Raw genomic sequence first — 26901 nt, forward strand, 5'->3', positions numbered from 1 at the left:
GAGGATCACGTTTATTTTATTATGAAAATAAGCAACATACCGAACAGGACATTGCTCTGTTGACAGTGAAAATTTGAAATGTAGATGTTCAGAGATTGCATGTAAGTAGCATGGATCTAGCCAATTCCACTATATTTCCATGTTGATCGCTTTTGATAGCTTGAATTTACTGCCGATGCTATTCATTTAGAGATGGCTAAGTGCGCTAAACACACCACGACACAACAAATATGTGCCTTGAAGATACTTGAAGTCATACTAATACTATGAATAAACATGTATTCAGTGCAGAAATACACAATGTACACACAGGTATATTACTAATGCTGTATACTGGTACACTAATGTGAAAAGAGGCCGTTTTTTCACAATCACTTTTTAGTGTTGACCGCAAACTGACCACTAGATGTCCTCATTGTGCTTTTAATGATTCTCTTCTCTTCCCAGAATGACACAACCATGTCTTCATTAGTGTCTTATGAAGATTCAGATTCAGACTCTGAGGATGAAATCAAAACTGTTGATAGAGAGACTTCTTCTTCCCCCTCTTCATCTACAGTCTGGACAAAGAATGACCCAGTTGCTGAAATGTATCCTGCAACGTCATCAAGCCTTTACACAACTTCTAAATCAACATCACATCAAAACACACCTGTCCATCTACTCGAAAGTCAAAAGAGGAACACAACGCTGCAGCCTCTACTACATGTCCGGACTCATGACCAGTCTTCAAACATTTCTAAAAGACAGCTTCCATCCTCTGTCAGACCTTATGTTCCCAAGAGGCAGAGGCGCGCTCCGGTTGAAAGCTCAGAGCCGTCGGAAGCACCAGAGCACATCCAGAGGGAGGAGAGACCCATCTTGTCAGAAGTGTCCCCTACAGTGAAGCAGTGCCTGTCTAAGAAGAGGCCGGTAGTGTCGGGGGTCCCCAGGAGACTTCTCATGAACCTGGGAGGGCATCAGGGTCCAGTCAACACAGTCAAATGGTGCCCAGTCCCTCACCTCAGTCATCTGCTGCTGTCTGCCTCCATGGACAAGACTTTTAAGGTAACACTTAAGCACTAATATATTATTTTCTCTGTAATTTGTGGTCTCTAGGGAATGGGAAAAGAATATCAAGTATGTTTCTAAACTTCTCTGTAACTTTTTGGTTTTGAATTTCAACCTTTCTGGAGGAGGCCACCTGCTTGTCTTTATAAAGATGTTATTGCTTTACCTGTACCATTCCACTGTATTGCATTCATTTTTATGGAGATAATGGGACACCATCATACCAGGCCACAGGTCAGATCTTTGCTCACAATAAGAATTCATGTTTTCAAGATATTTTAGCAATAGAAAACTCCTGTTATGTAAAGCAATAGTGGAGACAAGCAGGCGAAGGACCCACCACCACATAGTGCAGCTTTAACCTCAGCATTCACTTGACATTTACTGGCACATTTTAGATAGTTTTTTTCTAAAACTGTTGGCACATTAAAAATGTTTTGAGGTATTTTATCCATTACCTTGGTTCTATGCAGGCCACTTAAAATATTGACACTATTAAAGGCATGCACTCATACTGTTTATAAAAGGCTATTCAAACACGACTGAACCTGGGTTGCCATTAGGTATCTGAGAACACATCATCTCATCAAAGAGACCTTTTGGGTTTATTGCAAACTAGTTTTAGTTATAAGATCTTTCAACCTAAAATGAGGAGCTTATTCTGATTTACTTTTAACCCAGATCACAAGATGTAAAAAATTTTTACATAGCACAAACATGATTCACTCTAGAGCGACTTTATAAATGTTATTTATAAAACACTATACACTGATTGCAAGAACAAACAAAACACATCAATAACAAATACACACATGTTGTAATCTCTTTATTTATTCCATTCAAGAAAGTAGTTTAGATTTCTACAAACAATTTCTGAAATGCACGGGATTCTTGTAGTAGTATTTTTAAATTCATTTTTCAGTCTTCTCTCAGATGTTGATATTGCTGACACACTCTGAAAAGAATCCTACTTTTTAAAAACATATATCGCAAATCTATTCACAATCTCAGCGCTTCGCAAAATCACAATTAGATTTGGATTCAAATCCAAATCCAATTTGTTTCTATAGCACATTTTACAAGCAAAGCAATTTCCAAAGTGCTGCACAGAGATAATAAAATGAAGACAACAAAAAGATAACTTGGTAAAATTTGATCATACCAGTCCTAAAACAATAAAACCTGTAAAAATCTAATAAAAGCAAAACCATAAACATCATAAAATAGCAATAAATAAAAGACACAGAGGACCACGCAACTCACACGGATTATTTTAATAAATGATGCAGCCCCATTTTACAGTTATAAATCCACCAATATGTCCACCTACTGAGTGTGTTCTTTATAATGAGACAGACACCATGCCACACCATGATGCATTGACCAGCGCAGACACTTGATCTACTTTAATATTGTCCCAGTGGCTCATTTATAAATGTACCTATGAGCACTTTCTTTAGAACCAAATCCGTCACTGTCCTCTGCATGTGTGCCACCACCCCTGGGACGCCCAATTCTACCCCCTCCACCTCCCGTCCAGTAGCCTTTTTTTTTTTTTTTTTTATCTTTTTGGATTCAAACCATCCCTCATTTTCTCCCGTTACAAAGGTCAAGCAATGCAGGTGCGTGCCAATGAATAAATGTGTGCATGGTGGAGGGAAATCACTTAGCTCCATTCTGAATAATGAAGTGTATAAATATGCATGAGGCAGCACACACCTGCTGGAGCCGTGCTGGGCAGATGGTGGGAGAGGGAGTTTGTATGCGCTCAGGCAGATACATAAACATGAGCTCTCATCCGCTTTACTGACTTCAAGTAGTGCGCAAGCATAAGCAGGTCCGGCAGATGGGCTTGGCTGTGTTTGGAATGTTACAAAAAATACTTAAAAGAGTAGCTGAAATTGTGCATTTATATTGTAATTGGTGTAATATTTAAACTTTAATGACCCTTTGCGGTAGGGATGGGCTGATTTTTTGACGATTCTGATATCTGATATTTGCCGATAATGATATTTCAAGTTTAAGTTAAAGTAACAATCACAAATTAACTTTTCACTTTTGTAAAGATAATAACAAAATGCATTTTAGTGGGATTTAAAATAATTTCTTCATTAGTTGTTTGTAGTTGTTTCCATTTTTACGTATTAGTCTGTTCAAAAAGGGCACATAGTGAGATGGGCACCTCAAAAATATATTGCATTATGTTATTGTGTTATTGAGACCGATATTGAAAAATTAGTATAATAATATTAGGGATGTAACAATAGCCGAAATACTGTGATATCGTATCGTCAAAGTTCTCACAATAATATCGTGGACCATCACAATATATCGAATGGCAAGTCTCTTTGCTTAAATTAAGAGTTATGGTGCAGCAATAGTGCAAAAATGACAGAGTCAACTACATAGACCATGATCCTTTGCTCTGTTTCAGTGAAGCCTACAAGAAGAAACAACAGTTCTAAACACTTTTAAGTCTTAGTTCTTTGGATTAAGTCTTGTCAAGGCATTTTAAGAGGAAAAAGTAGCATATTAACAGTTTTATTCAGCCTCCACAAAATATTGCAATAAATATCGTACCGTGTGATGTATATCATGAAAACCGATATTTTTGGTATAGTATAGTTTTGGATATTGTTACATACCTAATCGTGAGCCTCCCCACCATATTGTGAGCTTTCTCATGATATCGCAATAAATATCGTACCGTGACGTTCATACTGTGATGATATCGTATCGTGAGACTTGTATATCATTACACCCCTAGTAGTACTAATACTCATACTGATACTGATACTACTAATACATCGCGTATCCCTACTTTGCGGTAAAATCTGATCATTTTAGATTCTAGATTTAAAGGTACACTATGTAACTTTCTGGAGGTGGAAATAGAAACCCGTACTTAAAAACATTCTCCATGGAGATAGATGCATTTGATGTGAAATATTATTGCCAAAGGAACAATGTTTCCATGGAAGCAAGCAGGAGAAGGCCTTAAGAGTCAGGTTTGTGAAGATGCAAGCCACACTCAGAGTAAGGACGCATGTTTTTCAGTGCAATAAAAACAACCAAAATTAAAAAAAAAAAAAAACATGCTTTTGTTTTTGTTTATTTTTAGGCTAAAAAGTGACATCCTGAGGCTTTAAATATCAAAATGTAAAATTGTGAAAAACTAAATTTGACCAGCTACTTGATTTTTTAGATAATTTTTTATTTTTTTCAATAGTTTATTTATCACATCATCAAAAGTACTGGGGCAGTGGTGGCTCAGTGGTTGGAGTGTGAGTGTTTAGAGCAGATTTTAAGCCTGTCTTCTGCTTGGCTCCAGCTGTGGCTACAATAGTGACTTACCACCGTTGAGTTTGGAATGAATGCCTGTATGAAGCATGAAATTGTACAGTGAAAAGTCGCTGCCTGGAAAAAGTTAATGGACTAAAACTAATGGATCATTGTCATTAGTAGATATTATGATCACTTTTTAATCTTGTAGCTCTCTTTAGGTCATAACTATATGAAATAATGAGCAGCTATTAAACCCTGGTTTGAATCGTTCCAGCTGCTTAACAAATTATACTTACCATAAAACACTAGTGCTTTTGAATAGACTTGGTATTTGAATGTAATCTGATCTGAATTGCTCTCTGTGGGTGCTGCAGTGGAGATTCTTAATCTAACTGGCTGGCAGGTGTCCTTTTATGTTTCAATCTAATATTAATGCTCTGACTGTTCTGATTTTCTAATAAGGTTTGGTTACAGTGTCATTATTAACCAGGACAGGTACAAACACATTTTTGAATACATTTTGATGAATTTTTTGATCGATTATAGTTACCATCAGAATGAAAAAAACATCTAGATACACATTTTCTCACCTTATTTTTGAGCCTCACCCACTTAGTGCTTTCTGTCATTGCACCATGTCACAGAAACAACTGCCTGGAATAATGTCAGACAGTTGTTTCTTATAGAGTTCATATCCAGCTACTATTTGTTTTTATATCATGAAACTGCACCAAGTGTCTCGGATGGTGTCAGACAGTTGGTTTCCCAAGATTTTCAGTGAACAATGTATCTAATTGGACAAGAAGAGGTGACCCTGTTAGCAGTTTCTGTGTTAATTATTACCAGAGAAAATACTGTGAAAATTAATGGGTCATATGTTACAGTCTAATTTTGTTCTTATTTTATTGTTTTTACTATACAATGCATGAGGCACCAGATACAGGCTCTGTAAGGTTTTTTTATTAGATTTTTTTGGAGATAAAAGGTTCTGTATTACACAAAAGTTAGTTTTGTTAACTTTTAAGTCATGTTAGCCCTGTTTGAGTAACCCTTACAAAAGTCTGTCTACATCTCTAAAGCTTAAAATGCTCTGTTCGACCTCGTAATGTCATAACGTGGTAGTTTTCAAAATCTGCTTATCATTTGTTCATTAATTTTCCAAAATAAAACAAAAAAAAAAAAAAAACAAAAAACAGCTATTTTCTTCATTATTTCTCTCCAAAACCAAAATGAAAAAACGGATAACGATTTGTTTGTTCATTTTTCGATTTTGTGTTTAAGTGAATAATGGAAAAAACAGATAATGGCCGTTTCCCGTTTCCGTGACTTAAACTGCGATGTCGGACCATTGCACCACATACGAACTGAACCAGGACTGAATCAGGACTGGTCTGGTCCCATTCTAAGTCCTGGTCTCAGTCCCGGTTTGGTTCTGGTCTGGTACCCGACCTGGTTCAGTCCTGGTTCAGTCTGTATTTGGCGAAAAAGTCCGGCGTCGCAGTTTAAGTCACGGAAACAGGAAATGGCTGTTATCTGTTTTTTTTTTTCCATTTTTCATCTAAACACAAAATTGAAAACTGAAAAAATGAATCGTTATCTGTTTTTTCATTTTGGTTTTGGAGACAAGTAATGAAGAAAAGTAGTTTTTTCATTTTCTTATTTTTGGTTTTATAATGAAAAACGAATGAATGATACACAGATTTTTCAAGTTACCATCAACCTTTTACCTTTTATTTCTGTACACTGTGGCAATCCCAGGTCTGAAATCATCCAGATGATTCTAGTTAAGGTTTATGTGTATGAGTTTAACAACACAGTGGAGCACTTCCTGTATTGTCACATGATATCACAAATAGGAAAAGGCCTAAATATGCAGGGTTTAAACATGTGTGAATGAAACAAAACAGAACTCCAGGTATGTTTGTGATGAGAAAACAACATTATAACAGACACATAAACAGTGCAATATAGGCTCTTTAATCAGTATTCAAATGTCAGCTTTTCATAAGAGCTTACTCAACAGATGCTCCTCTCTGTGAACCATGCCAGTGTCGTTCATCAGATAAAGAGCCCCTCTTGTGTCTCTTACTGATTGTAGCATCTTGCAGTCTTCCTCACATTTCTCCTGTTCTACTTCCTCTCCCCCTCCGTCTCCTCCTCAGACAGGCGCTGCTTTCTGCTTGTCACTATGACGACAGGTGTGTGACTGTCACAGATACCTCCAATGCCAATATAGTTTTAATTACAGAGAGCTGATTAAGAAGAAATCCGGTAGCGTTGAGTTGTGAGACGATGTGTGCGTGTGGATATAAAAATGTAATATAAAAGCGGAGGCCCAGGTGACGTGTTTTCTCTGCTACGGGGAAATGTAGTCTGTGATGAGATGTGTCTGTTAGATGTAGAGCAGAGTGGAGAGAATGCAGATGAGATGATGCGGAGAAGAAATACATTGTCAATTCATAACGTGATTATTTAAGATGAGACAAAAGCAACAGAATGTAAGAAATCTTTGGTAAAGGTTCATTCAGTCATCAGTTTAAGCTTAGAAATAACTCTTCTTTTTGTCAGACAGGAGAGCTTGTTTACATGTTTGGGCCACTCCAGGGTTGCATTGCATGTGTGTGGTTTCGAAAACATACATGGAGTTTTGTTTTGTTTCTTTCACACATTTTAATACACAAACCCTGCATATTTACACCCAATTCTTATCCAGAAACACCCTGTTCCACCTTGTGTTGTCATGTGGTAATACAGGAACTAAGTGGAGCAGAACATTTTGAGCTTTAAAAATGTAGACAGACATGTGTGAATGAAACAAAATAAAACTCTGGGTATGCTTCTGAAGAGGTAAAAACATTCTAACATGACTTAAAGTTCACAAGAGTTAATTTTGTATAATATAGGACCTTTAGTCTCTCAAAAATCTAAACAAAAACTTAAGGGACTGTATCTGATTTTAATTGTCAAGATAAATGCTCTGTACACCTTGCATTGTATAGTAGAAGCAGTAAAATAAGAAAAGCAGACAGTAACATATAATCTAGGATAAGTATTTCCTGTAGGTTTCAGCATGAACATAAGATGGCAGTGTTTCCCTCCCAATTGTCTGATGACTTTCTGTCTATAGCTGTACAAAGTGAGCTGTTCCTCCAATCCAAGCTTGCTGTTTTGGGGGCCCCTCTCTCTGTCTCTATCTCTCTCCCATTCAGTTTGGGCTGCAGGAACATTCCTATTGCCCATCTCTACACCTCTGCAGTGGCCCCGTGGAGCAGAGTGGAGTTAATAATGAAACACAGAAGGAGCTGTTCAAAGTCCTGGATGAGAGAGCAGGGAGCCACTGACAGACTGAGAGATTAGGGACAAGCTCACCTGAGAGAGAGGACCTCACTCCAGCCCAGCTCCAAACTTTCTCTTCTTTAATCTGCAGCAGAGGCTCTCTTATGGGCGATGGAGCTGTCCAGAGAAGTGACGCACCAACATTTGAGTCCGGAAGTATATTTGTCATGAATTTTCCCATAGATTTTCCAAAAACCAAAAAGTTACATAATGTACCTGTCACAAAAATTATCTATAAAATAATACCAAAACATACACGGATACTGTCTAGGTTGGTTTATTATGTTTGCACTGGTAAGAAATTGTCTCACTTTCTGCCAGCAGTGAGCCCAGAGCAATGGGGTAACAACACTTAAATAGTGCCCAAGCCCATCCCAACGGTTTGCATTTAGGTCAGTCTGGCTGGCCGTTTGGCTTTCGTAGCTGTGAAATGTAACACCTTCACATTAGTATCTGAGTACAGGTCAAGATGATCAAACACTTAACAGGTGACATAACCAGCAGACATGTAAATGGAAAACCCAAAGGTACCTATAGCCTTCCTGTGAGAGAAAGTATTACGCAAAGAATAGTGTGGCTTTTAACACTTCTTATTTGAACAATGGAAAGAACAACTCCCAATACTAAAATTTCCACCACATACCTTTAAAAAGCACAGTTTTAACAGCCTCTGTATAACATGAACACAGGTTTAGTTCATAATGTACAATTGGGATTAATAATTACTATCTTAACACTAATTCCTAAACCTAAACTCTAACCCTAAACTTAGTGGTACCAAATTTTATATGAACAGATTAAAAGTATACAATTTACAGGAAGATTGCAGGGGGTTAATCAGCCCATAATTGTCCTTCTGTTTCTGAATGTTAGTATTCTGTTTCTGGTAAGTTATTAAATATTTCACAAGGTTTAAAGGGGTATTGTGTAATGTTTCTGGTGGAGGGTCTGCCACCTGCTTGTTTCAGTGGTTTCTAGGGGTGTGCAAAAATATTGAAAAAACTATATAACGCATCATTTAATGTGATACAGTATCGATATCGTGGGCTGCTGTATCGATATATTGCCAAGGGTATATTTTACCAAATTATTTTGTTACAGAGCTACAGTTTTGTTGCTTGTTTATAGAAAGGAAACTCTTTTATGCAACACATTTGACATTTTCACTGTTTTAATGATTAAAATGGGCATGTTTTATGTTAAATTTGCACAAGAAGTGGTTTAACAAAGACTTTTAGTGTAGCCATGATTTAGCCTATTTTTTATTGAACCGTAGGGAATCGATTTGAAATATGTCATATTGAATCATATCGAATCAAAAGCTCACTCTATCAAGATATGTAAGGTATTGTGGCCTGTGTATTGAGGTATGTATCGTATCAGCAACTTCTTAATGATATCCAGCCCTAGTCATTTCTCTGCTCAGACCTTACATTTATTAAGTTACAGGTGGTTTTATATCTCAAAAACACCAAGAAAAACAGCTATTCTGACTGTGAGAGGGCTGCCTCACCACAGATCTGACCTGGAACTTGGTCTGGTTTGGTCTTCATGGATAGATAGAAAGGTTTGATATCATACTGTGAAACATTCCAGACAAAGCAGTAACACTTCCATGGGGAAAAACATTTGACAGACCCTCCACCTAAAAAGTTACACAGTGCACTTTTAAATGTATTTTTTTAGACTGAAAACGACTATCTTATGGACATTAGTTTTTATGTAGCTGGTTAGCCTCAGTGCCTTAGATTTAATATTGGATTGTGTTTTAAGTCTGTAGGAAAAATGAATGGGAAATATAAACCCGGAAACTGGGACTAGGACTGTTGAGCTCCATTGACTCCAAACCAGAACTAATCAATACCTGTGTGTATGTGTTTCTGACAGATAAATGTTGTTAATTAAAATTTCTGCGATTTTCCCAATAGCGATAATTTGTTCATTTCTTGCAATTACACAAATGAAACTTTTATACCCCCTTTTTTAAACTTTCATTCGATCATTTTGTAGCTTTTTGATCTTCTTTTATCACTTGATGTTTTAATTTCATAACAACTTAAACTGTAATTAAATAAAAATCAGCTACCAAAGCAAGACAAATATTGGCGACAGGACCATTGCTATAATGAGATGGGAGTATACATATATATCATGAGCAGCTGTGTGGGTGTAGTTTGATTTCTGCAGTGGGAAATTGTCTTTTTAATATGTGCTATAAAAGTTAGACACATTTGATAGCTGTCATGAATATTTTTATAAGTGACTCCTGTGTGTCACCCTCTCCTCTCATGTGCTCCCGTGTCAAGAGAAACATTTTCTATACAAATCTTTCAAGTTTAGCTTCAGGTTTACACGTCCATCTGTTCAGCACCACGGACAGCTCCAGAGACGAGTATAGCTCCACTGCAGCAATTTGGTTTATATATTTTTCCCAAGACATGTACATTAGAACTGTTTTTATGATTATTACTGCTATTAATACAGTTACTACTATTATTACTGCTATTAGAACAGTTGCTACTATTACTATTACTACTACTATTGGAATTGTTACAACTATTACTACTACTAATATAACTGATACTACTATTACTAATACTAATAGAACTGTTAATACTACTACTATTACTACCACTGGTGGAATTGTTACTACTAATACTACTGCTATTAGAACTGTTACTACTATTACTACTGCTATTATTACTACTATTAGAACAGTTAGTACTATTACTACTACTACTACTACTACTACTACTACTGTTATAAAAACAGTTACTACTATTACTACTAATAATAGAACTGTTACTAGTATTTTTTTTAAATAATTTGTCAATTTTGAGGGAGTGGATACCCAGCACATCAATAACAAGACAGACATAACACAATAGAAAACAAACACGTATACAAAAAAAAAAAAAAAAAAAAGGGGCATAGTACAGAGTTTCTCAGTGCAGTGTTTGTATGTGTGTATTTACATTTAAAAAATTATACTACTATTACTACTACTAATAGAACAGTTGCTACTACTACTATTACTACCACTACTGGAACTGTTACTACTGTTACTACTGCTATTAGAACAGTTATTACTATTATAACTACTAATAGAACTGTTAGTATTACTACCACTATTGGAACTGTTACTACAATTACTACTGCTATTAGAACAGGTACTACTACTACTACTGTTACTACCACTTTTGGAACTGTTACTACTATTATTACTACTATTAGAACAGTTACTACTATTACCACTACCACTACCACTACCACTACCACTACTACTACTACTACTACTACTACTACTACTACTACTACTACTACTACTACTACTACTACTACTACCATTACTACCATTACTACTGTTATAAAAACAGTTACTACTATTACTACTAATAATAGAACTGTTACTAGTATTTCTACTGCTATTAGAACAGTTACTTCTTTTTTTATTTTTTTTTTATTTATAATTTGTCAATTTTGAGGGAGTGGATATCCAGCACATCAATAACAAGACAGACATAACACAATAGAAGACTAACACATATACAAAAAAAAAAAAGGGGGGGGGGTTACTACTGTTACTTTACTACTGCTATTAGAACAGGTACTACTACTACTATTACTACCACTTTTGGAACTGTTACTACTATTGCTGCTGTTATTGTTACTGCTATTAGAACAGTTATTACTATTATAACTACTAATAGAACTGTTAGTATTACTACCACTATTGGAACTGTTACTACTATTACTGCTGTTATTGTTACTACTATTAGAACAGTTACTACTATTACTGCTACTACTCTTACTACTATTATTATTATTGGTACCTTAAAGCTTTACTGTGGAACATTCTTGACAATTACATCCATGACGACAAACAGGTGACGGGCCGAGCACCAGAAAAGTTACATAGTGCATCTTTAAACCTACTGTCAGCCACTGCCATGTGTTTTTAAAGAATACACATGAATTGAAATATCATATCAGCACATTTTAAATAATACTCATGAATATTAAAAAGGGTTAAATGAAATGTCTTCTAATGTACTTTTGTTCCGTATTAAGACTCTTTTGTGTTGTTGTTCTGTGTTTGAGGTGTGGGACGGAGCAGAGAGCGGTCACTGCCTCCGGCTCTACACCTGTCACTCAGAAGCAGTCAGAGCGGCCTGCTGGAGCACCCATGGGAGACACATTTTCAGCGGGTCCTTCGACAACTCCGCAGCGCTGACAGACGTAGAGACAGGTCAGTTGAAGTTACAGACACGTCCAACAACTCACGGGTGCTGTTTATTTTAATGGTGGAGCTGGAAAATACCACATCTGGGTGGGTTTCCTCTGTGTATTCCAGTTTTCCTTTATCATCCTGCCAGCCCTGTAACTCCATTAGCTTATTCTAAGGCTGTGTTCACACTGCAGATCTTGACACTACACAGACATTGTCAAAATATGTTTTCATTTTCAAATGTACCTCCTCTCTCCCTCTCAGATTTATGATTGACTCTTCCTGTCTGTCAATTTGGGATTGCATTTGTTGAATCTGTGCCTCAAACTTTGATTGGTCTTGCACTGATCTCTCTTTTAAATCTGAAATTATTCTCAAATGCTCCTCCTTTGTAGACTGTAGGTTTAAGAGTGAATCTTTCAGCTGTTGGATCTTAATATTTAGCTGCTCTTCCTTTGGTTTCTCCATCTCCTCAGGTTCGTCCTGGTCTCTGCTTAGTTGATGGGTAATTTCCACTTGAGACGGCAAAGCCAACTGAAGTTTTTCAACTTTAGCTGTGAGCTTCTGGTTTTCCTAATTTTTCTCCTCAATCAGCGAGTTAAGTTCGTTGATTATTTCTACAACTGCTTTTACTTTGTCACATAAATCATGTGCAGTTTTAGATATTTTGGTGTATTGAATCTGAAATGACTTAATATCATTTGTATGCGTGATTTTTTTCTTGTACAAATTGTTCTCGCAAGTGAGTCTTCTCTTGTTCTGCATTAACAATGGTTCTCAAATATTCCTCTTCTCTGCTCTGCAGATCTGTGACCAAGTCTTTTAGATCTTGGATTTCATATTAGTATAGTATTCATATTTTGAGCTTCCATCTCTGAAAGTTCATGGATTGTAGAACCTACTTGGACAACTCAGGGTTCACATAAATATAAGGCCACGTGTTTTTTTTTTGTTTTGTTCTTATTGTGGAATTGGAATTGGTATTGAGTATAAAGTCTATTCCGTAGTATCAAAATTGAGTTTGAAATTTTAGCACCATTTTTCAATACTGAACAAAAATGTGTCCTCATTATTTTCTCTGACCTTAAACAGGCATAAATTCATACTATTTTTTTGAGAAACTTCCCTTCCCAGAATATCAATTAAGTTTAAGACCTCACTTTTTTTTGCACTTTTTAGCTTCACTGCATTACAGAAATAAAAGACTGACAGGTATTTTATCATTAAATTGTGTTTCATGCCTGATTTTTCCACTGAAAACAATTGGCACCTGTACCAGCATTTTACCAGCACAAGTCAAATAAATGTGACTTGCATATTCAGACTGCAAAAGATCAGATTCAAATTAGATTTATTTCTACACATGAAAGATGCAAATAAAAAGAAATAAATAAAATAAAAAATCCCATTTAAGGCTTCTTGTCCTGGGTTCCCCAATTTCTGTAGACGGCTTGATTCTAGTTGTTCAAATGTTCAAATGTTCAAACCGACATGAAAAAAAATAAAAATAAAAAATCATATTCAGTTCACATAAAAAAAAAAAAAAGTAATTCGATGTGCAGTGTGAACATAGCCTAATAGATGTGTTAAATGCATTTTCACTGTCCCCAAGGCGACAGTAAAGAACAGATGAGCTCTTCTCTTGCTAATGCTACATTTACATGGTGTGGATTCTTTGAGCATAATCACCGTGGCACATGCAGGGCGTCCCCGCACTAATCTCAGGTTGTGCGCTCCATAACACAAGTGTGTCATTATGGCTCAAGCAGCAGTCGGCCTGACAGAGCTAATATTACAATAAGTGCGCTGATGAGATAATGGACACGTTGGTGAATGAGAATATGAGCCGGAATAATCTCATATATGCGTATACTTTGAATGTTTCACTATTCTGTTAAAGTACATTTGCATTTAGATTAGATCCAATACCAGATTTATGACATGTGAGTCACTATTCATTTGTCCTGTCAATGGCTCTGTGCATTTTAGACCTACATTGAAGACTATAGAAGTAAAATAATGACTCTTAATGATCTAGTTTTAGTTAATTAATCAATCAATCAATCAACATGTAATAATAATAGTGAATTTGTTTTATATAGCACTCATTAGCCAGTTTCACTTCATGGAAACCGTCTGACCTCGCAGCATTAGGATTCATTCGCTCAACAGTAGGCGGGTACTTTTTTATTCAACCAGTTGCTGCTATTTGGTTGTGATGTATGTAATGCGCTACTAACGGGGCTAACTGCTATATTAAGCTTTTCCCAAATCTCATAGGAAGAAGGGGAATAACATCTTTCCCCTTGATAAAATTCACCAAACGTTCTATTTGTTCCGGCTTTAATTCCTCGATCTAGGGAATCATTGCCAACACAGAATGTATGGCTCTTCACTGATTGGCTGGTGCCTGGACTCGCACTTCCGGGGTTCTTGCAAACCATCTAGTGTAATCTGATTCCTGACCTAATCGCTGGAGAGAAATTAAATTGAGCAGAGGCACTAGGTGGCGCCAGCCTGGCTACTTTTCCAGATGCACAAAGTCGCAATTTCGCACATTTATTCATTCACTCCACAATCAGGGTTGGTAAACTAAAATCATCACCACTGACTGAAGAGAGTCTACCAATCTGTGCCACACACACCACATTCATACAGTTTTTCGGCCTTTGTTTGGCTGGTGCATAGTTTGTTTGGTGCGTTTAATACATTTTAAATGGAATGCTTTTACTATTACTGCTATGACCACATTTCTACACCATAACTTGAACAGTTTGGCCTCCAGGTGACAGTGAGTGTGTATACATGCACATCAGTATCCCGGTTATTAGCCATATCCCGGTTATGGCAGTATACGGGATACACCGTATACATGCACACTGAGAAACCAGGATACTCATATCCCTGTGTACATGATCAAATGGAGTGTCCCGGTTTCTTGACTTAATCTTACAAATTTGCAAATGCAAAAATGTACTTAATTTAATGAAAATAAACCAGTAAAAAAAACAACAACCATGAGCTCCTTTAGCATAGGAAGCTGTTTTCCCAACCAGCGGTATGGAGCTATGAGGTATCCCACAATCCACTACGCAGATCAAACCGAACATTTCCAAATGTTGTACAAGTTCTACACTGCAACAGATTCTTCATTAAAACCTTCTGCATAAATAAACTCAACTTTACAATATATAAACCATAACCACTATAGAGCCCCATTAACCAGTTTGATAATATAATTCGAAACTTTAAAAACCACATGGGTAATTTGCATAAACTGTTAACGCTGATTAAAGACAGCTCTTTCCTTGTGCGTTGATGCGGTTCAGCAATCATACGTGTGCAGGTCATACGAGTGCAGATCGTACTTATGCATGATTAGTGCAGTCATTTCACTCATGTATGGTCACTTTATTCGCTACTGTTGTGATGGAAAGACTGAAAAGTGTTTGTCTTTTGGACACATGCGCTCTCAACTTTATATTGCTGTATCGGAATATACCAGCTACAGTATCCAGGTTTCTCATAACTGGGATACTGCCTTATTCGGGATACTGCAACTTGGATACTGCATCTACATGCACCATGATGAAACCGGGATACTCAAAAAAAAGATCATAACCAGGATACTGATGTGCATGTACATGCACTCAGTAAGAACTTTGTAGGTTCATATCACCTGCACTACCGAGTAAAAAGTTTGCAGAATCTCCAGACAGGCGTTAGGTCTGATATACTGCATAGATATGGAATAGCTCCCAGTGTGTCTAAATATAGGCAGCGATTGATCCAGAGGTGACGCCCTGTAGCCCCTCCCTCCATATCACAGCCCCTCCAGCTGTGGCCCCTGCTCTGTGTGCACTTCCCCTGTGTGTGAGAGGATCAATATTGCCAATACAGCCTCCAGACAGCAGCAGGCCCACCCATTAGCACCCTGAGCTCTGAAGGCTGAACCCGCACCATGTGACCTTAACATGTGACCTCACGAGAATGTAAACAAAACTGGGCTCTGTTTTCTAGCGCTATAATGCTTTTCTGTTGCCCATATACTGTATGTAAGAGTCATGTTGCAATTGAACCATTAGAAAATTAGATCAGAAAATATATCTATTGTTATTCAGAAACACTGACTCAATAGTTTATGGCTTATACTAAAACGGTGAGACATTTTGAAATTGTATAATGAATAATGATGATATGAAGAATTTGAATATCATTTAATTTATGTGATCTATGTAATAATGTTGTTTCCTCATCACAAACATGCATGGAGTTGTGTTTTGTTTTATTCACACATGTTTAACACACAAATCCTGCATATTTAGGCTGAGTTCTTCTCTCAGACTGAAAACTTGTGACATCATGTGGTCCACTGTCTTTGGGCGGCGCTGTGGCAAAGTGGTTAGCGCTCTTGCCTCACAGCAAGAAGCTCCTGGGTTTGATTCTGTGGCGGTGCAGGGCCTTTCTGTGTGGGGTTTGCATGTTCTTCCTGTGCCTGCGTAGTTTTCCTCCAGGTGCTCCGGTTTCTCCTACCACTAAAAACATGTACATTAGGGTCTCCTGTGGGGCCAGGACTCCCCTGAAAAACAGATTCTTAATTTCAGTGGGACTATCCTGGTTAAATAAAGGACACATTTTTTTTTTAACTCCTCACACATAATTTCAGATCTGGAATTGAAATAATCTTGAAACTACTACAACGTGCTTACCACTACTTGACAACACAAGGTGGCAAAGAGCATTTTGAGCTTTGGAGATGTAGACAGACAAATAATAAATGATTTCTTAAACATGTGTGAATGAAACAAAACACAACTCCAGGTATGTTTTTAGGAGCGTTTTAACACGGTAATACAGGACCTTTAACAATGAAAAGAAAACACAACGTTTCAGTGTAATGTTTCTATTTTTCTATAATTTTACAGCTCAATCCTTTTCTTTTTTACTATACTCAACAATAGCAATGTTTTATAGTAGTGTCTGGATATCGTTATCAGAGTAATGCCCAAAAATATCCACATATTGGTATATTTATATATATTTATAGCACTGACCCATATACTGTTAGAATTCATCCACAACAAGAAAATGTAATTAGTCGAATATTAACAAAGCTTCTTTTCACTATAGAAGCTCTTGGCAGCCATACAACATCTGACTCTCCCACAACACAAAGGAATTCTTGCTCCTCTTATGACACACACTTGGACTTATCACTGCTCTGTGAGCCTGGCAGTGTGACAGCACACACATGTGAAAAGTTAATGAGCTTCTTACATTCACAGCATCTGTCTGCACTGCCAGAACCAGGACCACTCTGAGTCACAGTCATACTCGAGACCAGTGCTCACGTTCTCAAACAGCTGGACTTATACAACATGGTACAGCTCCAGCAAGGAATTCAAACACATTTTTTTCAGTTCACAAAATGCTTGTAGATCATTTGGTTAATCGACCAATTATATTCAGCTCATATGGTAAGAACTAAAAAATTGTAATCATGACAATATTTTTGTATTTTGGATGTCAAGACGATTAGCCAATCAAAAATAAAATCTTGAATCTTGAATCTTGAATTTTGAAAGCAGAATGAGCCTCACATGAGTTATTTGGGTTGCCAGTTTCAATGTTGAAATCCACATGGTTTAAACTTAAAAGAACTCTCTGATCTGATTGGTCAGTACTTAAACCCCAGCACCTCTGATCATGACTCGGTGCTAGTGCAGTCTCTGCAGCTCAGGGAGAGAAGTCTGGAGGTTCTGAGCTTTCACATGAGACAAACTTGTACATGTCCTCTGTCTGCAGGTTGAAGCAGTAATAATCCAGGTTCAGTTGTGATTGTGATATCTTTTTTTTTTTATCAAGAGTGCTGGCTACATACAGTAGCTTTAAAGTTGTATCTTTGCCAGTTGCCTATTACTGTGCAACCTGGGAGATTCCACACTATGGCATTACACATTTTTATAATGCATTATTTATTACAAGTATTCTTATTATTTAAAAAAAAAAAGTAAAATAATTACAATTGTGAGTGTAGTTGCCTCTCTACAGATCTGACCTGCTATAGACAGATAGAAGTCTAATGCCATAGTAAGCAAAGCACTAACATCTCCATGCAGACAAAAAAGTTGACCCTCCAACATAAAAGTTAGCTAATGTACCTTACACTTTGTAAGTTGGAATTTCTACTGGTATAGTGACATAAAAGAGGAACGGTAATTTATTACCAGACATTGTGAATGATCGAACAAATGTTTAATTGTTAGTTAGTTTTGTCAGTAATTGTGAATCATTTTAAAATCATTATATTTCTTCTTAATAATCATAACAATAAATGTTGCTATTGTGACAAACTCCATACAATTCTCCATACTTTCACTAGTTTGACTCATAAAACGTTGCACACGGTCTTTTTAAGTGACCGCACCAATTAACAGAGCAGGAGAACCATGCATAAGCCTATAGACGCATTCAGAACAAGCCTTATTTTCCCTGCTATCCAAGCTCTTGTTTCTGTGTCCAATTTAATTTGTACAGTCCTCCCCTCTGTCCCCGCGGGCCCCGACTCTGCCTCGCCTGAATGGTAATAGAGCAGGAGGGTGCAGAGCAGGAGCAGGTTAAGACACACAAACCCTAAATCAGAAGAGACAGAATACATTTAAAGCGAAGGATGTGCAGATGTGAATGAGAATACATGAATTTGTTGAATAGGTGGGCTAGGTGTCAAGTATGAGCCTGTGCTTGTCTGTCCACACTGGAGACGAGAGGTAAAAGATGCAGGTATGAAATATGAGCACGTTCACATGTCACACTGTAAGGATTCTGTAGTTTTAGGTCTCTTATTATATATCTATATATATGTCAATTTTGATTGTTTAGAATATAGAAAAAACAATGGTTGAGGATTGTTATGGGTTTTTTTCTCATTCAGACATGTTTAACACACAAACCTGCATATTTAGGCTGAGTTCTTCTCTCAAATTGAAAATACGCTGTTCCACCTTATGATGTCATGTGACAATACAGGAAGGGCACCACTGTGTTTTTAAACTCCATATACCTTCACTAGAATAATTTGGATGATTTCAGCCCTGGAACTGTCCATCTCTACTGAATAGGGATGTAACAATAACTGAAATATTGTGACATCGTATTGTCAAAGTTCTCACAATAATATCGTGGACCATCACAATATATCGAAGTCTCTTTGCTTAAATTAAGAGTTATGGTGCAGCAAAAGCTAAAAAAAAAAAAGACAGAACTACATAGACCATAATTCTTTGCTCCATTTCAGTGCAGACTACAAGAAGAAACAACAGTTCTAAGCACTTTTAAGTCTTAGTTCTTTGGATTAAGTCTTGTCAAGGCATTTTAAGAGGGAAAAAGTAGCATATTATCACAAAATATTGCAATAAATATCATACTGTGAGATGTATATTGTGAAAACCAACAGATTTGGATATCATTACATCCCTAATCATGAGCCTCCCACCGTATCGTGAGCTTTTCCCACGATATCGCAATAAATATCATACCGTGAGGTTCATACAATATCATATTGTGAGACTTGGATATTGTTACACCCCTACTGCTGAACTAAAGTTAAAAAGTAGTTGTTAACTTGAAAGTTACCACTTCATGACATCACAAGGTAGAACAGAGCATTTTGGGCTTTGGTGGTATTGTAGACAGACTAATAATGCAGGATTACTCAAACATTTGTGAATGAAACACAACTTCTGGTATGTTTTTGATTAAGTAACTACATTCTAACATGACTTAAAGGTGCATTGTCTAACTTTTCTGGTGAAGGGTCTGTCAGATTCTTTTCTCCATGGAGATCTTATTGCTTTGTCTGGAAAGTTTCACAGAATAGAATTAAACCTTTCAATCTTCATAGTGCAGCAGATTAGAAAAACATTGTTCACTTTGGTATAAAAGCATGAAACTTGGCACAGATACTCTCTAAGGGCCACTATTTTGGAAAAATGCATTGACCACTCAAAAATTCAATATGCCATCTTGAAAAATGGCCACCATTGTTATTAAATGGTTATTATTTAAATTATTAAGTGATCCAAGCATAACATTTGATATGAATACTCTCTAAAAGACATGATAATGGAAAAAGACAACATATCCAGGAAGGTGTACATATGCATCACAGTCCAGCAAGTGAAACCCAATCTAAAACGAACTGGATGCCATCTTGAAAAATGGTTGTCATCTTGATTTTTTGAGGGACAAGCACCATTCTCCAAAAAAAACATTCTTAACAGAGTATTTTTAAAAAAAATGTTATGCCTACATCACATATTTAACAATCGACATAATGAGCATTTGACAGAAATAGTAGCCATCTTGAAAAAATTGCTGACATTTTGAATTTTTGGGTGGCCAATGCCTTTTTCCCAAAAAGTGACCCTTAGAAAGTGTCTGTGCCAAATTTCATGCATTTATACCAATTTGAACAATTCTCTTGAAATTTGCAATTAATCTGCTGCACTATTATGGAGTCTAAATATTAGACCAAGTTACAGGTCAGCACTGTGGAGAGGCAACCCCACTCACAGTCAGACTGATTTTCTTGGTCTGTTATTTTTTTTTGCCATAAAAGCACCTGTAAATGAATAAATCTAAGTAAGAGTTGTTTAATGTCATACTGTGGAACTTTCCAGACAAAGTTATGACATATAGAAACAAGCAGGTGACAGACCTCCAGCCAAAAAGTTACATAGTGCACCTTTACAGCTCACAAGAGTCACCTTTAACTTTGTATTATTGTGACAGGTCTTGTAGTGGTTGTAGTTATTTTGTCCTGAGGCAGTGAGACAACCCAGTCCCTAATAAAAAAGGGAAAGAAAGAAAGAAAGAGGGGATTCGGAGCACACTGCAGCACAGAGATGTAAGATGAAGTTTTACAGTGGCACACAGTAAAGTCTTTAGAGCAGAACACCAGAACACGCTCGCGGCTACGTCAACATGCAGTGAAATAATGAGCCACAGGGGGGCAGGGCTCATATATATACACTGTGGGCTTGGTTCCAGAACAGTGGCAGATACCCATGTGTTCACACTTTGAATGTGCTTGTATTGAGTGTGAAAATGTCGGCTGTACTCATGTTTTAATCGTGAGTTTTGTCAAAGTTGTCCCACATTTTTGACACAGTTGACTTCATAATGTTATTGTTGATTATTGGGCCATGTAATATGTAAATGTTTCTTTTCTTATCTCTTTTCTTATCTCTCTCACGACCTCTTGAGTTTAATTTCAAGCTTGTTGGAGTCCTTCTTTAGTAGAGATAAAACGTCAGGAGTTAAAGCGCACTGCTTGTTTCTATGCAAATGTAATTGCTTTATCTAGAATGTTCCACAGTATAGATTACAATTCAGATCTGTGGAGAGTCGGCCTAGTCACAGAAAGAATTATTATTACTGTATTTTCGGACTATAAGTGGCACCAGCCAAAAATGCATAATAAACAAGGAAAAAAACATATATATTTTATAAAATCAGAGACCAGGAACTGACATTTCATCTTGAAAAAATTATAAGTAATAACAATAGAACAGAGAACAACAGACTGTTAACGTCACATATGAATAGTTCTTCAGATAACTATAGCATAAACAACAGAACATGTTTACCAACAGAACAGAACATTTACAAATGCTCCATCTCATTCTAAATCACTAAATCTATTGAATTCTTCATCCTCGGTGTCACTTCTGAGCAGCTCCGCTTCCTCTTCTGAGTAGCTGTCATCAGACTCAGCATCAGTTCCAGTTAGAATTATTCCGGTCTTTCTGAATCCCGAACAGGATGGTTTTGGTTGTCTTTATGTTTGTTTAAATTTTAAATTGTCAGTGATACATCGACTGACATGATACCGGACAGGACAGTGGCTCTTTCTTTTTCTTCTGCAGCCGACATGTGCAGTAGAGAGCGAAGTGACAGTGGTACAGAAGTATGCAAGTCTAGAGTGCCCTCTTGTGGCTGTCAGTGTGAAAATTTTAACGTAGTCAACAAGTCACACTGAAGTATAAGTCGCAGGACCACCCAAACCATGAAAAAAAGTGCGACTCACAGTCCGAAAAATATGGTATTCTATTTTTGAGCAATAGAAACACCCCTAATGAATAAATGCCAGCTAGATAGATGTGTTTAATGTCATAGCATGGAACATTCCAGTCAAAGCAATAACATCTCCATGGAGACAAACAGGTAGGGAACCATCAACCAGAAAAGTTATGCAGTGCACCCTTAAACAACCTTAAAGATGCCCTGTGTAACTTTTCTAGTGGAGTGTTTCCCACCAGAACAATTTACCCAAACTAAGATGTGCAAATGTGGTTTAATAAGTCAGAATAATCCATAATTAATGTAAGACTTTAAGGGCCTGGTTACACGAGAATGCTTGTGGGTAAAAATTACAAAATATTTTATTGGAAGTGCCTTTCGTTTAGACGGTCACAGTGTTTTTGGGGCTTAAAAAACTTGAAAATCTGAAACCACCCTCCAGAGTGGAAAAGTTGAACGCACTACGCTGTAGCGTTTTCGTCTACACTGCCCAGGACGCAAAACTCTGGTCAGATCTGCTCACGTCTCGTACGCGTTTACGTCACATACATCACCACCTAGCGTCACGCCCGAGCCGCCTGGCATGCAAACCCAATCCAATTCCACACACTTTTGCGTCTTCGTATGCACACAGATTTCTTCCCGAAAACGTTCGTCTAAACGCGGAATAAAAAGTGAAGACGCGATGCCACTTTTGCGTCATCATATAAATCAGGGTTAGACTGACATAATCCTTGTTTAATCTGTACTCCGTTGAGAAATAATGGCAACAGTACCTGAAGGTGCTGTATCTGATTATTACTGTCTTAAAAAAGCAGAGTTAATTTTAAATGGTTTGCTTACTTTATGTATTTTGAACATGCAAATCATTCACCATGATGAGATTATAAGGGCTTTTCACAGCTTTCAGATCCCAGAGTGAAATTTTGCCATCTTGGTGACACTAACAAAAACTAGCATTCTACCTGTGTACTTCCTGGATCAATGGAACAGTGACACTTTATAATTCAAAGCAGCACACAGTGAACTTATTTTGACCTCAAGAGCTGCTTATACAGTATATGTGTTCTGTAGATAGAGAGCTACTTTATTGACCACGAAGGAAATGTACTGGAAAAAGACAAATTGTGTTCAAATCAATAGAGGCCCTTTAAGTTTTTGCTTTAAAATCTTAAACACTTACCTTCCTATTCCCCCTCTCTCTGCTGTCTGTACACCGGAGTGATTATTAGGCCTTAATGAGAAGCTGAGACGATAATGACAGGTCTATGGGGAGGCTGCACTATGAGTCTATCTGATATTTCATGACAGTGGTTCTGAACTCTGTGTTACCTGCCTCTCCGGCCATCTGCCTCTCACCTTTTCCACTGGTGTGAATGTTCTTGTGAATGTTTCTCATAGCTCTGACACATTTGGGCTCTAGAGGACATGTGTAAACAACATACAGCTTTAGAAGTTGCACTACTCTTCCAGTATCTTACATTTTGAATTGGAAAAGTCACAGTCACACTAACTCATTTGCCAGTAGGATTAACTGTTAATAATTCAATAATTCATTGATTTGTGTTTTCAGGTTACAGTACAAGCGCATGAAATGAAAAAAAAGTGTGGCAGAATAAAAACTCATTTCAATTCAGTCTGTGCACCTAAAAAGTAGATTTTTATTTTTTTTTTATCTGGCTGTTATGTCACATTAACATGAGTTTTTCAGAATGTTTGATTTCAAAAAGCTAGTATCTATCCTTTTAGAGAAATTGTAATCTTATTTACAATGTGAATTAAATGGGCTGTACCTTAAAAATGTGAAAAACAGAAATTATTCATTTTAAAGAGTTTGCAGTGGTCTTGTGCATTCAGACCATCCTAATTATTCACCGTGATGGTTTATAAGCACTTTTCACAACTCTCAGAGACCAGAGCAGAGTTTTGCTGTGAGAGTAAAGCTATAACAAAAACTAGTATGTTGTTGTGTCCTTAGGCAAGTCATCCACATTGCCTAGTATGAAAATGTTGTGTGCGTGAGAGATGTTGGTGGTTGGAGAGACCGATGGTGCGGATTGGCAGCTTCTGTCATTCTGCCCCAGGGCAGCTGTGGCTACTATAGTAGCTTACCTTCACCGGGTATGGAGTGAATGAATAATTATCTGTAAAGAGTCTTTGTGAGATATGTCTGTGAAAAGCGTGATATAAATTAAATCTTACTTATATATTTACTTACTAATACAAACTGCTCAAATATATGGGAAAAAACAGTTGCAGGAGCTTAAAAACCTGTCATTTCACTTTCAAAAATATATTACCAACTAATAATAATAATACAATTTCAAACTTGATTTTGATTCTAAGAAATAGACTCAATATTTGATACGAATTCTGATATTACAATTGAAAACACTCTTCTTTAGACCATTGTTTCCATAGACCGGATATAATATAAAATAATATATTATAATGGTCACAAATGTATTTTGTGATTTAGGAATAATGTCTATTGACTTGGGTCGCAAATATTTGTGACTTTTAAAATATAGGTCCCCAGAAAAAAAGTTTGGGAAACACTGCTTTAGGCAATAGAGTGTCGTTTTCAATATTAAATTGTAGTACTTTCTTTTTTTATTACAATGTGCCTGTATATCTGTGTATTCTCTCAGGTTCCATAGTGATCCTTGGGCGTATACTAGTCTATATCCTCTTATAAATGTTCTGTTACAGTCGAGATCATTGTAAAGCTTCAGGAAAGGCTCATTTCTGTCCTTTTTTAGGATCGATACCTCAAATGAGTATCTAGTTTTGATATAGTTTAATATCAATTAGTGTCTGATTTTCGATACTTTTGACAACCTAATTACCAAGTCTCTTTCATATTTCACAACTATTTCACCACATCCCCCAATTAATGTGTGTTCCTTCTCCCCTCTCGCGCTCCTGACAGGGCCCTGATTATCTGACACATCAAAAGAAAGATTTTCACAAGTGTTTTTTGGCCAGAGGGGTCTTTATCAGAATCAACCAAAACTGTCATCCTCCAAAACAAAACAAAACCACTGAGGGCTTTCAAAATAATTACGGCTGACAGCGCGCGACCAAAAATGAGATCCCCGGGAAACGATGAAAAAGCAGGAAAAAAAAAAAAAAAAAAAAAAAAGAGAGAGAACACCTCGGGGTCTTCGGTTAATTAATTTTCAACAATCAACAAAAAGCAGATCAGCACTTAGCCTATATTGCTAAGGCGGAAGTGGCTGCGAAGTTTGAAAAGTCTTGCAGGTTTAGGCCAAAAAGTACAGTGATTGGAGGGAAAATGAGATCCACCCCAAGCCTTGGTCATGTTTTAATTAAAAGAGATTAATGAGTGTGATTAAGAGAGGAGTAAGTGTAAGCATGGACACAAGCGAGGGGAACAGTGAGTGGGGCATAAAATATATCATAACACTACTTCTATGGGCGACGATATAGCCTACAACAAAAATCTTAATCCCAAATAGGAAGTGTTCATGGGGGCACTTCCTGGCTCCATCGACTCTAATTAATTTTACATTGAAAAATGATCACCCCCTCACTCTGTAACTTCTGCGCTGAGCCTCGTCATTTTGGTCTTAAAATGTTTGTATTAGCCTGCTCTACATGATCCTGCTGTTTTAATTTCATAACTCAGCTCTAAATTTACTCCTATAACTGCTATTGTCGTGAGCTTCACTTCTCACACCCTTAGTCAACTTCTTTATGCAATCTACTCCAGAGATGGGCAAACTTTTTGACTCGTGGGCCACAAAGGGTTCTACAATTTGACGGAAGGGCCGGACCAGGAACAGATGGATGGAATTTTTTGGTAATCCACCTCATAAGAGAATCAGATATATGAAAAACATATCATATCTCATGTTATTGAAATATCCCATAACTGAAAATCATTACAAAGAATGACAACAAAATAACTATTTTTCAAGTTCTACAGTATTTAACATTTATTGAAATGACACTGAAAATTATTATTATTATTATTAAAGTTTGGGGGGCCAGATTAAAAAGATTAAAGTAAGTAAATCTTTATTTATATAGCACTTTTCAAAGACATTTTTTGTCCCCAAAGACAATTTACAGAGCATTATTCAGCATTATTCATTCAGCATTATTCATTCGCTCTGTACCTGGTGATGGTAAACTACTATTGTAGCCACAGCTGCCCTGGGGCAGACTGACAGAAGCGCGGCTGCCATGCCAATCGGCACCATCGGTCCCCCCGACCACCACTATCACTCATGCACACACCACTTTCATACTAGGCAATGTGGGTGAAGTGTTTTGCCTAAGGACACACAGTGATTGAATTGATTGTATTTAACTGACCATGACTATCAGCTGTTCTGGAGACCTGTAGCATTTTTTGGGTTGATGGGGGAAATCGGAGCACCCGGAGGAAACCCATAAAACACGGGGAGAAACATGCAAACTCCACACAGAAAGGCCCAGGCGACCCGGGGATCGAACCCAGAATTAAAGAGCTGCATATAGCCCCCGGGTCGTAGTTTGCCCACCCCTGGTCTACGCCATCAGGTCAAGATTTTTTTGTGTCTTTGATTTTAGTTCTTTTACTGAAACACTTATATAAGTACTAAACCCACATATTGCTGTGTTTCAGAATATGTCACAACCTTTCTCAGGCCTATCAGGTTTAATACTATCATTTAAATTGCATAATGTGTGGTCCATCTGAAAGTGTTACATCATCATAGTGTAGAACAGGAGTCGTCAGACTAAGGCCCTTTGACCCCCTCCCCCAGCCCCACTGCTCACTTTTTTGGCAAATAATAAAATGTCTGCATCTTGTGTTTTGTTGAAATTATTATATTTATATGAAGTATTTATATTTATTTTAAAAAATTATATAACATATTTACATTTGCCTCTGAATTTTCGTCACCTGA

The 26901-nt window shown here is 37.1% G+C and overlaps 1 protein-coding gene across 2 annotated transcripts in view; it reads left to right on the top strand.

The window, feature by feature from the left end:
* The first annotated feature begins 31 nt into the window (after positions 1-31).
* The window catches only part of wdr25 (WD repeat domain 25), a 41220-nt gene continuing 14350 nt past the window's right edge, over positions 32-26901 (top strand). For both annotated transcript variants that reach the window (XM_055161070.1, XM_020919535.2), the window contains exons 1-3: positions 32-101; positions 448-1047; positions 11773-11920. In XM_055161070.1, the coding sequence (XP_055017045.1) occupies positions 460-1047; positions 11773-11920 (736 nt within the window). In that variant the 5' untranslated portion in view covers positions 32-101; positions 448-459. The remainder of the gene's footprint in view (positions 102-447; positions 1048-11772; positions 11921-26901) is intronic.

This window comes from Boleophthalmus pectinirostris, unplaced genomic scaffold, assembly GCF_026225935.1.
Source record: "Boleophthalmus pectinirostris isolate CB_2022bp ecotype Guang Dong unplaced genomic scaffold, ASM2622593v1 HiC_scaffold_10, whole genome shotgun sequence".
Lineage (NCBI taxonomy): Eukaryota > Metazoa > Chordata > Actinopteri > Gobiiformes > Gobiidae > Boleophthalmus > Boleophthalmus pectinirostris.